At 49.9% G+C, this 15,735-nt stretch overlaps 1 protein-coding gene and 1 long non-coding RNA gene across 4 annotated transcripts in view; one reads left to right on the forward strand and one right to left on the reverse strand.

Moving 5' to 3' along the window:
- Positions 1 to 2,690, reverse strand: part of GALNT16 (polypeptide N-acetylgalactosaminyltransferase 16) — a 92,051-nt gene extending 89,361 nt beyond the window's left edge. The window contains exons 1-2 of one of the 3 annotated variants that reach the window (XM_019641390.1): positions 2,605 to 2,690; positions 1,941 to 2,230 (exon numbers count right to left, since the gene is read on the reverse strand). In XM_019641390.1, the coding sequence (XP_019496935.1) occupies positions 1,941 to 2,117 (177 nt within the window). In that variant the 5' untranslated portion in view covers positions 2,118 to 2,230; positions 2,605 to 2,690. Of the gene's footprint in view, positions 1 to 1,940; positions 2,568 to 2,604 lie in introns of those variants that run through there. The other 2 variants (XM_019641391.1, XM_019641388.1) reach the window with 2 other exon arrangements.
- Positions 2,634 to 13,783, forward strand: LOC109382101 (uncharacterized). The gene is made up of 3 exons (XR_002123878.1): positions 2,634 to 2,721; positions 11,845 to 12,149; positions 12,306 to 13,783. It is a non-coding gene; the product is annotated as an uncharacterized LOC109382101 (long non-coding RNA).
- Positions 13,784 to 15,735: the final 1,952 nt, after the last annotated feature.

Here is a 15,735-nt window from a genome sequence, read left to right on the forward strand (position 1 = left end):
CAGGGGAGAGGTCCAAGGGCAAGGTGAGGATTCTGAAGCAGGGGCAAAAGTGATGAGATGCAGCCTGGGGCTCTGAGCAGCAGTTTCCCTGAGCTCTTTTTCCTTCCATTCCCCTTCTCTCTCCCCTTCTCCTCCTCTTCCAGCTCAGACCCTCCTCCCATCACATCACACAGAGGACAGAACACTCTGGCCAGCTGCCTGTCCCTTGCCATTCAGGCCCACCTACCCTGAGAGCAGGGCTGGCCCTCTCAGGATATAAGAAGGGGCAGCTTGGATGAATCCATGGTGTGGAAACTCCCTGGGGACCTGGGGACACTACTGGTTTGGTCAGTTCCACTCCAATCTGTCAGTTCACCCAGATCCCAGCACTCTGGGGTCTTTACACAGGAGGCTTTTTCCTCATCAGCCTTTCTGTCCAAGCAGCCACAAGTGTTTTGGAAACCGTGTCCTCATGACAGGAACTCTCAGCCAAGAAAGGGACGTTCCAACTAATCAGGCTCAGCCCCAGAGAGTTCAACCAGACAGGGGTCTGGGAACTGGGGAAGAGGGGCTGGAGAAAACCAGTAAACCCCAAGGTCTCCTCAGGCAAAGCCAGGAAACATGGTTCTTTTGCAGGGGGATTTTTACTTCTTCACGGGTGGGTAACATGACACAGAATGTGGGGCAGGGTGGGAATATGAGAGCACTTCCACACCAACACGCCCTCCCCGCCATATTCCTGGGGCTCAGCTGCCTTGCACAAACATCTCAGATTCTACTCCACACGAGCTTTCGCCCTCCTGACGCTGCACCTCCCAGGAGCTCCTCACCTCTCCCTCTCCAGGCCCAGATCTTTTCACATCAGAATGGTCACCCTGCTCCACTATCCACCCCCTGGCCCAACATTTTGCACTCCCTCCTCTTGGTCCTCGGCCAGCCAAACTGCCCTCGCCCAGCAGTCCCGAGGGTCCCCCAAGGCTCTCAGCCACCACACGTCCCTGTCGGAAGAAGGCCGCCCGCCCGAACGCGCCTCTCGGCGGGTCCCAGAGCCTATCGCCTCAACAGGTGCCCCTGCCACGCAGGGCCGTCAACCTGGGCCCCGGGCGGAGGCGGCGACAGGCACGCCCCCTGCAGGGCTGCGGGGTCTCCTCACGCCCCAGCCCAGGTCCCCGAAGCGCCTAGGGTCCCCACAGCTCGACTGAGCCACCCCCCACCCCACCCCCGCTGTAATCAGCCGCCTTTGTTTCCCTGCTCGCCTTGACCTCGCGGGGCTGACCTCGTGAAAGGGAATCTCGGAGCCCGTGCGCAAACACTGCCCATTCACCGGTAGTGATGGGGTGAGGGGCGCGTACAGTACCAGACCTTTCCCCGACCCAGAGAACCCCGGGGGTGTTAATGGGGAATACCCCGTGCCAAAGAAACAGGTTCAAGTTGACCGGGGCAGAGAAGGGGACTCAAAGCCGGGCGCAGCCCGTAGCGACCCTGTCTTACCCAACGCCCCCACCCCACGTCCTTGGCCCCCAGGAGGTTGGAGAGGGGGTGCGCACAGCCACCTACGCGCTCAGCTGCGCGCGGTTCCCACAGCCAGCTAGCTGCGCGCTAAGTCCAGCCGCCTTCCGTAGCGGACTAGGCGCGGGCAGCCCCCGGCCCCAGCCCCGCAGCGCAGTGCCGAGAGAGCCGCCACGTTCCCAGTCTCGCGCGCACGCCGGGCCCACCAAACTTGCAGCACTTTCTCCCAGCCCCCACCCGCTGTCACCCTCCCTCCATCCGAGCGCCCCGGCCCCGCTGGCCCAACGGAGGTTGCCATAACAACAGGCAGGAATGCTCCAACATATACAAAGCCGGCAGGGCGCGGCGGGCACGCAGCCCCCGGCCGGGCCCTGAGCCCTCTGCAGCCGCGCGGGGCTAGGACGCGCGCCGCGGCTCCCCGGCCGTCCGTCCGGCGCGCAGGGCGGACTCACAATGAGCGGGATGGTGCGGTCTTCGCGGAGCTGCTCCGGCCTCCCACCGGCCCTCTGAGCTCCCCGGCCGCTGGAGGATGCTGCATGGGCTCGGTTGTCCTGCCATAAGTAGTAGAAAGTGCCCAGGATCCAGGCTACGGTCAGGATGGCGATGGCATTGGCGCGGATCTTCCTCATGGTGGGCGGGCGGGCGCCCCGAGCGGGGGCCCGGGCCGGCGAACTCGCGGGGCCGGAGCGGGGGCGCTCGCAGCCCCAGCTGTTTGTTTTCGCTCGCGCCCGGCTGCTCAGTCCTGCAGAGCAGAAAAAGGAGAGAGGTGGGGGGTGGGGGGGTGATGGGGAGAGACAGCGGCGCGGAGCGATCCTCACGGTCCTAATGCCCTTCAGCCCCGCGCGCGCGCGTCCCCCGGGAGCCCATTCATTCGCGCGCAGAGCCCGCTGGGCGCTCCAGCCCTCGCTGGGCGCTCCAGCCCGCACTGGCCGTCCGGCCGCTGCGCTCTAGGAGAAAAGCGCGACCGGTGCGAAGCGGCGTGTGAGGCAGGCCCGGCAGACACCCGCGTCGGAATGGCGACGCGCCAGGGCCAGCCTCAGCTACCACAGCTCGGTGACAGAGCGCCCGGCGGCTGCCCCCGCGCGGCCCTAATCGGTCCCGCCTACCTCCACCCACCTCCGGACCAAGCGGCCCTGAGTCACTGGATGGAGATGCGCGACCCCGACCCGGGCCCGCGCCGCGGAGCTGTGGAGCTAGGCTGCGCTTGAACTGCGCTCTGGCGTGGGGTTCAAGGTATGTTCGCCGAGTCCTTGGGAAGGGGCCGGCTGGCTGGGCGGGAGGAGAGAGTTTGCACGGAATCTCCGCAGTCTAGGATTCCGAGGCGCCCCAAGGCCCGCCCCAAGGAGGGATTGGAAGCTGGTGCACTTGACATTCGAAGAGAGCAAGGGGAAGCGACGCTGCTTCACAGCCAGTGAAAGGAGAAGGGGATACAACAACCCCACACCTTTCGTTGGCCTAGGGCTCCCAGCTCTCATGATGCTTCCCTCCACCTCGCCTCACTGTCCCCTGGATAACCCTGAGGTATCATCAGGAAGAGGGGAGGCCAGAGACGCTAGAAGATTCGCCCAAGGCCATGCGACTAATTAGTGGGCAGAGCCCATTCTAGAAGCCATCTCCCTATCTGACACTTTCGACAAAGTGCAAAGCAGTGATGAGGGACGCAGACACGGAAATCAGAGATTCTACCCCACTCCTGGCTGCACTGAGAACCACGTGTGAGCTACTCTCACTCCCGCAGAAGGCAAGGCGGGCTCAATTAGCTCTAGGAGACCACCAGTACAGGCTGGGCACAGAGCAGACACTAAATGAGTAGATGTTCAGTAGACAAACCAAGTGGGGATCACAGAAGAAGAAATAATGTATTGCAAGGTGGTCCTAGGGAAGGCTTCTCACAGAAGGTGGATAAATCCTTTAAATACATTCTTAAGAGGTAGGGAAGGGGGAGGGGAGGGCAGGGTATGGGCTGCATGAATAGTCAGAGCAAAGGTTCTGAGGATGGAAGCACTCCATGTGTTCAAGGAAGAGAGCTGCCTGGCATTGCTGGGGTCCAGGATGCTGGGGAGGACTTGGTGGAAGTTGGGGTTGGCCAGGCTGAGAGAATCTGGGCTCGGGAGGCCCCTGAATACCAGTGGCAGAGTTGGCAGGGGGTTTTCTTCCCGCTAGTGCTGCTGGACACTGGCTTGCATGAAGGCCTGCAGAGGGTCCCAGCCTCTAAAGGAAGCTGCCTTGGGAATCAGGCAAATGGGGAGTCACAGCTCAAGCCTTCCTCCAGCGAGCCCCACCAGCACCACTCATTTCCCAAGGTTTCTCCAGCACTCAGGGCTGAAGCACGCACATAACAGATGCAGGAGTCATGGGGCAGACCCAGTGGTCATGTCTTCTGGGGGGGGGGGGCCAGGGAGACCTTGCTCCTTAGGAATCAGGCCCCACAGGCATGTCCAGACCACGATAAAGTGTAAGGGAGCTGCCCTCCTGGTGTCCCCACGTCCACACATGCTCTCATGTCAGCCACGTGGAAAAGCTTGGAGAATGGCCCCTTGATGCCATAGGCTTGCTCCCCTCATCCCAGCCTGGTCTATCCAAGCCTAATTGCTTTTAGTCTTGAGAGAGCCAGGTATGAAGATATGGGACCCAAACTCATCATATCAACNTAACCAAGTCCACTAGATGTGACAAAAGGGCAAACTGGACTCAGACCATCAAATCTTCATCCCATTTTGACCTGGATGTGCTGTCTTCTAGTCATTTGCTCAGCTAGATTAATGTACTACCTTCCAATCCCAAGCTATACGTCCTCAGGAGAGGTGCCTCATCTGATATAAAAGCCCAGCCTTCAATGTTTACTGCATGTCAATCAAGTCTCAGCAGCAACAACAACAAAAACCCCACCAGCTGTGTGTGTGCATAAGCCAAAGAAGCACTATTCGGGGGGTTATTGGGTTGGTGGTTCAGAGAAAGCTGTTGTTTTGAGAATACAACATGATGCGGTCTTTTTGCAGAAACTCGCTCTTTGGAAACCTCCACTGCAGCATGTGCTTTTGGTTAAGCATTCCTCAGCTGAAACGCAACTCTATGCTGAAATGCCGAGAGGATGAGGCAAAGTCTTGGCCAAGGTCAAGCTCTGCTGATGGTTTGAGAGAGGGATGGCAGCCAACTGCTCTGCACTTGTATAACATTTAGAAAAGAAAAACTAACCTCGAGTCATCTTCTGTTCTTTTTCTGAGCCAACTTCAGTCCTGCTCATTGTATCCAAGAATTCAGAGGAAACCATGTGTGCTCCAGCCTCCAGGGCCAAACACACACATCTTGATTAAAAAGAAACTAAGCTAGCTGACTGGGGCTCTAATCAGCCCTGTGGGATATAACAAAAGATGTCAGAATTTTAGATCACGTTAGGGTCCTTCTAGGAGAGGGCAGAGAAATGTATTTTAGCCTCCCTGTCGGCTATCTGGTCACTTTTTCTGGAATAACAATAAAACAACTCCGATTTGGTAGAAAATGGAGCTCACGTCTATGTCTAGGTGATTATTGTAAATCGAGTTTCCGGTTTAGGATACTTGGTACAAATTTGTGCTACTCAAAGAAAAGCCAATAAGCCACACCCTTTTTGGAACTGAAAATAAGCACCAGGATGGACTGGAAAATGTATTTTCTGCCAGGTCATGGGGAATGGATACATAGAGAGAGCTTATAAAATGCCAACTTTACATTTTGCCCATGTCTGACTCACTGCTGGCCAGGCAAAGGTAAGCAGGACAAAGTCCGAGGCAAGTCACGGTTATGCAAAATGCAGGCCCCTGTGAGTTAGTCACATCTTACGATTCACAGATGGGTAACAATGTGTTAACACGGTGGACCCCTCAAATTTTCTTAGGCAGCCATGACAATGGAAAAATAAAAAAAAAGAGTATTTTAAACTTACTGGTTTAATGTGTTTCTTTTAAAAGACCCAATTCTATTCAATTCCCTCTACATAGGAGGGCCTTAATTCTGCCTATCCTTAAAATGAGAAGCAGTCAGGCGTTTTTTGCTCAATATCCTCCCATCTACAATACTTGGCAAGCTTGCCTAATTTCCACTCTATGCTTATCTCTTACACACCTTACAGCACTCGCAATGGGGCTGAAGATAAAGATTTCTCTTCTTTCTTTACAGTTAAATAGCGGCTGAGTAGAAACGAGTTCCCTCAGGCCACACTCAGCACACCTCTGTTGGGAAGAGTATTTTGAACCCAGGTGGAGTACCAGATGGAGGGAGCAGGCTTCTCCCTAGTCAGTAAAGCCAGGAGGACATGGTGTGGCATCCTGCTTCCTTCATTCCCCTCCGTGCTTGCACAGTCTCCCTTCCCAGGGATGAGTGTGTGCAATGAGGCAGAGGTACATGGCACCCGAGGGAAGGGACCATATCAAGAAATGGTGGGATGTATCACAGAATGCTAGAGCTAGAACTGCCCTGACAGCACATCTAATTCCAACTCATCATTTTCTTGATAAATAAAGGAGCCCAGAAAAGTTAAGTGATTGGTCCAAAGATACACAGCTGATGGCCAGAACCAGAACCCTGGTCACCAGCCTATTCCTCTGATCGACAACTCACGACAGAACTGAGTATAGGAAAAGGCAAAATATAAAGTCCATGGACTGCACCCCCACCAACCAAATACACGTACCTCTTTTAAAACTACCCATGTCTCAGTCTTTCATTTCTTTTCAGCCCCGTTAGCTTACTAAGCTCAAATTTCTGATTCTTGTCCCGGACTTGATAGAGACCCTGGTGGCCTGAGCAGTCAGAATCCCAACTCTGCCCCAGCACAGTGCAGCCTGAGAAGGGAGGTCTTTGGGAAGCAGGAGTAGAACATAAGTAGCCTCTTCAACTCAGGAATGTTCTGGGTCACACATCGTACTTGTAATAATACCGACTCGAAACCCAGCAGCTTTTGAGGCTTATGCTCGCATAAAGGCAACAGGCTGCCCATTTAGCAAGAGAGAAAAATTCAGAATTAATAACGAATAAGGAAGCTGGAGCTCAAAGCTCAAGTGCTTTGAGTTCAATCTGGAGAGTATGAGATTAACTAGCACCATTAGTGCAAGCTGAGAATGACCTTTCAAGGCAGTGTGCACCGCATTAGAAGAGGGTACAAGCCAGGATACATGAACTAGGTCCTTTACATTTCCCATTCCTGTGCAAAGGAAGTCAGTTCTTGATTCTCCCCCAGTGACTACCCATTTGGTCCCGTTACCCACAGTGTCTAGGGACCTCCAACCAGAGCTGGCCATAGACAGAGCCAGTCAGAAGGAAACAATGATCTAATGTACTTCCTCCCTTTCCAAATAACCTGCTGGCATTTAAGCGAAGGCCTCGGTGGTGCCTCGGTGCCTCAGGCAAAGGGAGGGGCTAACACATCTCCTAGTAGCTGGCGGGACAGGTGCTTTTGCACAAGCAGGCCATTTGGCTGCATGTCAGCCCTGCTCCATCGCCTGATGCGAAGCTGCTCCAGGCCTGGGGACAGGCAGAAGGTACTAGGCTCCAGCATGAGGGGGCAGCTCGGTGATACCTGAAAAGTATAGCTGAATTCTAAAATGAAAATATTTGGGGTGGGGGGGGGAGGGTGACGTATTATTTTGTTATTCAGATCAAGAGTTAATCACAACAAGAATCATCCTTATACCCTCTTTTAGCTCCTATCATTCCCCCCAAAACTAATTCTCACTGTATTCCTGAGGGATTAGGTACTCTACAAATGACCACTTAAAGAACAGAAGAGACAAATGATCAGAAAGAAGAATCCTTTTAAAATATATAAACTAGCAAACTGAGAAACTATCTCCTTTAAAAGTAAAAAGTGATACCCCTCATGAAGATGAGACATAATGGGGAAAAAAAGGAAGAAAAGATAAACAAATGAATGAAAAACTCAGAGAGGCAAGGTAAAGGAAGAATTTAAGTTACCGTCAAATGTTAGGTCCCCAAACTAACAGGCAGAATAGGAGCCAAACAAAAGCTCTTTCTGCCTCCTGGCTTCCTAAGAGTCTAAAAGGAGGGATTAAAATGGCTTTACTTCAACAGAACACATTTTGTCATCTGACCTCTATCTGTGACATGGGTAAGAATAAGTAACTTATGGCTGCACTCGTAAAAGGCAATAAGTCTGACTATTGTGCTTTGTTCANAAAGCAATAAAAGTGTAATAGATACTAAAACCAGAAGAGCCTGAGGAGAAAGCATCCACAGAGCACAGAGAGGACATCGGTGGAGTTAGGTCAAAGAGGAGCGGGAGGGCGGGGGCGGTCAGTATCCGAGGGGTTGGAGGCTGGAGGAGTGGTGCAACAGAACTCGCTCAGAAAGGGTCACTCACCTCCCAAGCTGCTGGGCTTATTGGCTGCAGCAAGCAGAATCTATTTAAAACGCACCAGGCATTTTGCCTCATTCTGTTTCCCTGCCCAGAAAGGGCTGGAGCCAAAAGTTTAGGGAGTCATTCCAGAGTTAGGACCCTGCATGGGCCACAGGGCTGAGACGATGAAGATCCCTGACCCATCTGAAAATCACCTCCCCTCCCCCATTCCCCTCACAAGCTGCCAGGCCGCTAAACTCACAACATATTGATCACAGTCTCAAAGGTCGTTTGTGTTATCCACTTCCACTGGGAAAGACTCAGTGAGTTCCTTCATTCTGTCTTCAAGCTTGTCAGAAAGCAGATGCAGCTCAAATGTGACATGTGCTCTAAAGGGATGCTGAAAGGCAGCTCCCTGACCTGTGGGAATATTCTTTATGATGACTGCTGAGTCCCTGGGTGATTAGATTACAGCAAGACAAAGAAGGGAGCATGAAAGGACGCCAAGGATAAAATGGCCCTGGGGAAACCATATGGGGCTTGAATTGGAAAGCACCAAGTGCCTCACCCTTTCCCTGGACTGTGTATCTTTGGGAAGCTCTAATCCGGAAAAGACCTGACTCCTTATGCACCTGCCACAGATGAGTACAGAGTGAGGCTGGGAGCTAAGAAAGTGGCCAAGGGAAGACATCCACCCATGCAAAGCTTTGTTTTCTCTCTGACTGAGGGGTGGGAATGAGAGGTTCTTCCTTCCCTGGCTCTTTAGCCCATGAGTTGTGTAAAATACTGCTCTGCATGAGATTTATGAGTGATTTATTGATGTATGAGCAAATCAAATTTTGCCTGCCAGCGAAGTAGGCTTTTCAAAATAAATTTGAGGTTGATGCTACGTTTAAAGAGAAGGATGGCTTGTGAAGGCAAATAATCATCCCAGTCCATGTTGTATGTTTTGGGTGGAGGTGTCTAGAGATCCCCTATCGTTTGCTTTTAGGTTGCAATTAAATATTACTTTAAAACAAACAAAACACTTAAGCAGGTAGGTGTATTGCAGGAGCTACTGCTAAAGAAATACGATTTTTAAAAAAGTTCCTTATGGAAAATTTCAAATATATATTTAAAAAGTAGCAAGCCTAATTTAAAAAACTCAGCTTCAACAATTATCAACTTGTGGCAGATTCTGGGAGAAACATGNCGCATTTTTGCAACGAAAAACATACAAAAAAATACATCATGACTTTTCTGACAACCCAATATAACAGAGCCCCAGAGAAGCCTAAAGGGGCTTCCTCACAAGGAAGAAGTCATCTGAGAGCTGAGTTCTTAGAGGATAAGCAGATAGGTAAGGTGTGGAAGGGAATTCTGGGAAGAAGAAGAGGCAAACAAAGGAGCTAAGATGTCGACATGTATGGCAGCCCAGGAATTATGAGTGGTTTGTAGTGTATGGCGTTGGGGGTGGTATGGTAATGATGTTAGAGAGGCAGATGTGGACCAGCTAACAGGCATCTTCAATGCCTTTGTAAGAAGTTTGGATTTATTCGGGTAAGCCATGGAGAAACATCCAAGATCTTGGAACAGGGAGTAACAGGATCGGTTAAAATATTAGTAAGGAGGCTGGAGACTAGGGGCAGGGATCACAGTGATATTGTAATAGTCTAAGCAAGCAATTCTGTGGGCCTGGGTTAGGGCAGAAACACTGGAGCAGAAGAGAAAGAAGGTGGATTCAAAGGATTTAGTGATCAGTTGGAGTTGGAGGTGAGAAAAGGGACTTGAGAATAACATGTGCATTTCTTGAGTAGGAGACAAATGCTTTGGTTTAAACCATTAACTGAAATGTGGGATGCAGGAGGAGGTGCAGATTTGGGAAACATGTTCAATTGAAATTGCGTTCTCTGCGATCCATCCAGGAAGGCAGCTGCACATCAGGGCTGGTGCTCAGGGAAAAGAGTGGAAGAACCCGGTCAGACAGAGATGAGAAAACCAGAATACAGCTGGGGCAGAGATGTTGCTGGGAGGCTGCCCATGTACCCAGCACCTAGGCCTGGGGGAGAGGCCACGTGCATGAGATTAGGACTCCTGGATCCCTCATGTGAAGATGAAGAAACAGAACTGGCATTTTTTTTCCCTGCCTCCATCAGATGCCCTGATTTAAGGCCCTGAGCCCAGGCTCTTAAGAATACTCATTTCTTTATCAAGGACCTTATCATCTGGTACATATCAGGATAGACCTCTACACCTAGAGCTGAACAAAATTTGGCTCAAAAAGAGGTCAGACCTTAAGACCAGAGAGAATTTAAATTGAAAAAAGAGCCATGTTCCTGGTCCTGTATTTCCTTCTGTCTAACGGTGCCTAAAATTGATACCTCCATTTTTCTTGAGAAACTGGCAAGCAGAAATTAAGAGAATGTTCCCAGGACTGGTATATATTTTGAAGCTCTCAGCAAAGCTGAAAATATCCATCGATATATTTTGAAGTGTAATTTCCACTCCCTTACCAGCCAAAATAATTGAACAGGAAGAAAAAGCTGTTAATGCAGGAGGCGTGTAACATCAGATGCATATTGCCTGGAAATTTACCATTGCGAAGCAACCGAGGGTTTTTACAGCCAGTGTTTATAGTCATCTGTGTCCCCTCTTCCTGAGCCACCCTCCGAAGCCATCCATTTGGCTTGGATACTGAAATGGTTCAGTGTCTGGAGCTGATATCAAAGCAGACAGACTTTTAAGAAATTATCCTGTTGGTTTTGTCAACATATAAATCTTGGGGTGTTTCCTCCTGGTAAGTAGTGTAAATAGTTGGGGCTGTCAGCACTCATGGAGCCAGTGATGGCAGAGATCCACGGTGGCACAGCCGGGCACATCCTCCCCTCTCCCTTGGCATCCTTGCCCTGTGTCCATGCACAGGTTGTCCTCTTACTCTAGGTGGGCATCTCTCCCTCCTGCCTGCCTCTGCCTCTGCCTCCAGCCCTGGACAGTAGGTCTGAGGGGCGCAAGGCCCTTGAGCAGAGCGGTGGTGGTGTGCCACCTCTTACAGCCTCGGCCTGGCTCAGCAGGATAGACAGACAATAGACTTTACTGACTTTCATCTTGTCTTCATCAATGTGTGTGTGTGTGTGTGTGTGTGTGTGTGTGTTATTTTCCAATTGGAATTTGACTTCATGTTTTTCCTGGAATTCCTGATTTCTTCCCCTATATTTGTGTCCAATGGAAGACATTGTAAATCCACGTCCAATCATTTGTCTTTCCTTCTATTTCTGAATCACGTATCTTTACAAAGGCTGGTCCTGAAGACGGGCCTGCAGTGTGTCCTTGGACAACTGGGATGACGAGGAGGTGGGAAGCCTGGGTATAAGGCCCAGCGGTGCTATTACCTAGCTTGGTGACCCTGGANTCCCCTCATCCCAGCCTGGTCTATCCAAGCCTAATTGCTTTTAGTCTTGAGAGAGCCAGGTATGAAGATATGGGACCCAAACTCATCATATCAACCCCTTGTGAGAGGCTCCAAACTCAGCCCTAGGCCTGAGGCATGAAGCTGGAGCATGCCACACTGAACCAGGCCGGCCGGCAGGGGGCGGGGGCGGGGTTTGACGGCTCCAGAAGGAGGGCTCCATGAGGAGAGGGAGGGAAGGAGGAGCAGGAATTTGGCTGAGTTTCTACAAGTCTCACCGCTTACTCCCCAGGGCTCAGTGGTGAGTATGCTGCACATCTGCACCCATTTGTCACTTCCTGGTAGCTCTGTCCCAAAGAGAAGCCTTCCCCTCTCCTCCCCCAACCCCCCCTAGAAAACCACATAGAAGCATAGCCTCTCTGGGTGGTGTTAGACTTCACCGCCTGCTCTTCCTTAGATGCACACAATAAATTTCCCTGGGGGTGGGGGTGAGGTTAAGGGGGCAGGTAAGCACCATGCTTAACTAACAGAAGTTGGACATAGACAGAGTTTGAGGGATGGGCCTCCAGCCACAGGCACACTAGAGGAGCTGGGAACTAGCAGCTGCCACCAGGCCACAGCCCCATGGTCTTTCTTCCAGATTCTAACCCCTGAGATGGAGTTCAGTGTTCAGAGATGACGGTGAGCATTGTTTCCTCTCTCGTCCGAGGAAAGGATTCCAGCGCAACCATAGAACGAAAGCAACAACTGAGAGACAGTGTTACCTAACATTCATTGAACTTCCAAAACAACAGGAGTGATAATAATAGCTACAGTTCACAGAGTACATAGCAGGTGCCAGGTGCTGTGCTGGCATCTCGCACATTATTTCTAACACACCCACAATCTGCAGACAAGGACTTTGAGGCTTGGTAAGATTCTCGGTTGCCAAGAGTCCTACAGCAGGTAAGTGGTAGGTTTCAGTCCATTTTCTATGCCAGTATCTGGGCAACAGTGCAGGGTTTCTGAGGTCACTGGGCAGTCTGCAGGGGGGTCACAAGTTCTATATGCAGGGGCCTTAATCCCCTTCTGTGCCTCCATTTTCTTTTCTGTAAAAGGAAGGATGTGGAGAGATGACCTCCGAGGTCCCTCCAACTGTGTCATTCTGGACTTCCAGTTCCTTGGGCACGTTCTCCCTTGTGCATTGCTCTTGAGCAAATGCTGTTTTAAAGCTGCTGAAGCCAGCACTCAGGTAAGCTGGGCAAAGTGCCAGGTGCCCTTGGCGCTCCCAGAGGCCAGGGAACTCTCTGCTCCTGCATTTGATGTGGGGATTTAGGGGGCCGGTGGATAACAGAGGGGAGAAAGGATACAGCTCAGTGTAAAACCCATATCTCTAGAGTTGAACAACCTGAATTCAAATGCTGATTCTGTCATATATTAGGACAGTGGCTTGGGCAAATTCTTAACCTCTCTTAGCCTCAGTTTCCTCAACTGAGAAATGGGGCATGACAGCCTATAACTTGCAGCATTGTTGGGAAAGGTAGGATGAAATAAAGCATGCAAGATCCAGTGCCTGGTAACCAGCCCAGTCCCCTGGAGGCCCACTCTCACAGGTGCTGCTGCCGGCTGCTGGGGTGAGGGGGACTCCTGAAGGGCCTGCCCAGGGCACACACACAGGATTGCTCACCAGTACTGAGAAAGAGTACAGACCCCAGGCAGTCCTCTTCAGCCACACCCAAGGTCCAACAAAGCCAACTGCCTGCCCCAAATGTGGGTTGCTGCCTCTTCCAGAGTTTCTGTCGAGTGGACTGGAGGCGGGGCAGGGGACAGGGGGTGTGGGGAGTACAGGGCCCCGTGTCTATCCTTGACAGCATACCCATTGCCCTTCAGACCCTGAGCCAGCCCAGAAGTCTCTTGCCCTGTCTGCAGCTCAGCGGGGCCCCAGAAGGTGGAGGAGGGGAACAGATTAGACCCTCATGTCTGCTCTACGCAGGAAAGGAGGCAGGGATGGTGAACAGAGCGTATGTTACTGTGCAACAGGCACTGTGCCGATACACGATCTCAGAATACTCCCCATGACTCTGTGAGGAAGGTGTGACCATCTCCACTTCACAGATGAAGAGATTGATGCCTGCAGAGGTAAGGCAGCCATGAAGTGGTGCATCAGCTACTCACTGCCAGGGGACCACACTTAATGCACCAGTGTGTCTAAGGGGAAGGTAGTTATAAGTTTAGTTTCCATAAACCATGACAGATCGAGGAGAAGACCTGACTCTTTGAAAGGAACTCAAAGAGTCTTCTTGTTAGTCATCATCCTCCTATTTGCCTGATAACCATGGCTTTTTATATGTTTCTGCCACTGGCGTGTAAGCTCCCTGAGGGTAGGGGTTCTGGTATGTTTTGTTCACCACTGTCTCCCCAGTGCTTAAAACAGTGTTTGGCATATAGTGACACATAGTACATGCTCATTAAGCATTTGGTGATGGAAGGGAGGGAGGCAGAGGTAAGAAAAAAGGTAGAGTAGCTCTGAGAAACATGCACTTCTCTCTTAAGTCAAGCACTTGAGAGTCGGGTGCAGAGCTAGAGCCCAGAGAAAGGGAGGGGTGTGCCTAGAGGCAGTGTGGACCTGTGTCATNGGTTGAAGAAAAGTATCACCTTGATATGCACTCCTAAAGGTGCATCAGTTTGTATTCACTCCAGCAAGGGAAGTCCCCTCCTCTCCGTCCAATTTCTAGGATTCTAGTCTAGTGAAATGATTAAAGATACAGTCAAAGATTTATACACAAGAAATTTCACCACAGTGTCACTGATATTAATTAACAAAAGAACTGAAACCACCCGAATTTTCAAGTGTGTGAATGGATAACTAAAGTAAGGTAAAGCCACTGTGAATCTACTTTCAAAGATTTAAAGGCACAGGAAATAAATTACTTGTGATACCATACTAAGTGTGTGGGGGGGCGGCGGGAATAAGATATCAAGCTGTATATATGTATGGCTCTCAATTTTGTTTAAACATTGTTATGTTTTATATGCTTTTTAAATTCTGAAAGGAAATTCATAAACATACTAGCAAAGGTTAACTCCATTCTCAATGGAAGGAAGATGGATGATTTTTATTCTTTTTTTCAGACTCATCTCTAATAAGCATACATCACTTTTGTATGAGAAAAAACAATAAATATTTATTTTATAATATGCCTACCCTAAAATACCTCATTTGAAACAGAAATTGTCAGTCTTAGAGAAAGGTTCCTAAAGTACAAGGCTGATGCGGAGAACAAAAAGATTCAACTCTACAGTCACTCCTCTGAAAAGGATGAGAAGCCTCGCGAGCCACAGTCTAGCTGCTTCCTCTGTTGTGGCTGCTGGCTGTTCCCGGGCTTCGCAGGAAGCTCTATTGGAGAGCTCATCCCTTCTCCCCACAGCAAACACGGCACCTTCAAAGACTTCGCATGTGTTTCTCACCACCTAGCAGGAGGCTTATAGGGAAAGACAACGAAAGAGCCCTACTGCCTGTTTCAGAGGAAGAAGTTTTTCTTGTAAAGCTATCAAAATAACCCCAAATAAACTACGCAAAATTTGAAACATGAAGTCATGAGTTATGTTCAGGAACCACGTAATTTAAAAGCCTCTTATTTCTCAAGAATGAATATAAAACAAAAATCTATGAGTGCCACCTTGTGGCCAGCCTACTACATGCCCACCTATCCATCTCTATGGTTTTCCACCCCTGGGGTCCGCACAGTATGGCCACGGAGATACAGGCCTCTAATAACTTGCTGCATTGAACATACAGGCCCCAAAGCGGCTGGTACTATTCATTTTCAAGGATTTCTAGTTTAGATCCCAGAAATGCCTGTTTGAGGACAAATGGGAATAAAGGGGCAGAGAAACAAAACAGGATGTGTACATGTGCTCGTGGGCTGCTGTTGATGGGTCAAAGCTGCACTGTATGAGCGCTCTATCCATCTGTGCACACATACCATGATACTGCCATGCAGCAGGAACCTGTAGGACAAGCATCTCCTCCCCCAAGAATATTTACCAATTTTATAAAGTTATGAAGAAAAAGGTTTTACATGTACAATCAGTGAGTTTTGTGCTTATAAGTTTTATTTATCAATGTTAGAGCAATCACCACCAACTTGGGCACAATTCCAAAGGGGAACACTTGTTGGATTCTGGCCATAAAATTCTTCTTTAGCCTTTTAAGATCTTATAAAGTAAGAAAGTTTTTCTAATATTTTAGAAAAAATACTAATCGCTAATAAGTTAATTTCATGCTCAAAGTGGTGACCTCACATTTTCAAAGATAAAACACCACTATTTTGAACATCTAAACATATGAATTCATCTCAGTGTCCCCTCACTTTACAATCTGACCAAATGACTCTGGGAGAGAATTACGTGCTCAAAAGAGGTCAGTACTGCAAATCTGAAAGGACCTGATACTGATTCTGAGAAAAGATAGTCTTCCTTTCAGAAAGGGATTAAGCTAAAAACCTTGCTGTTCTGGGCAGGAGAATTGTAACAAGCAGACAATAAACAG

The sequence above is a fragment of the Hipposideros armiger genome, unplaced genomic scaffold (assembly GCF_001890085.2).
Source record: "Hipposideros armiger isolate ML-2016 unplaced genomic scaffold, ASM189008v1 scaffold_59, whole genome shotgun sequence".
In the NCBI taxonomy this organism is placed as follows: domain Eukaryota; kingdom Metazoa; phylum Chordata; class Mammalia; order Chiroptera; family Hipposideridae; genus Hipposideros; species Hipposideros armiger.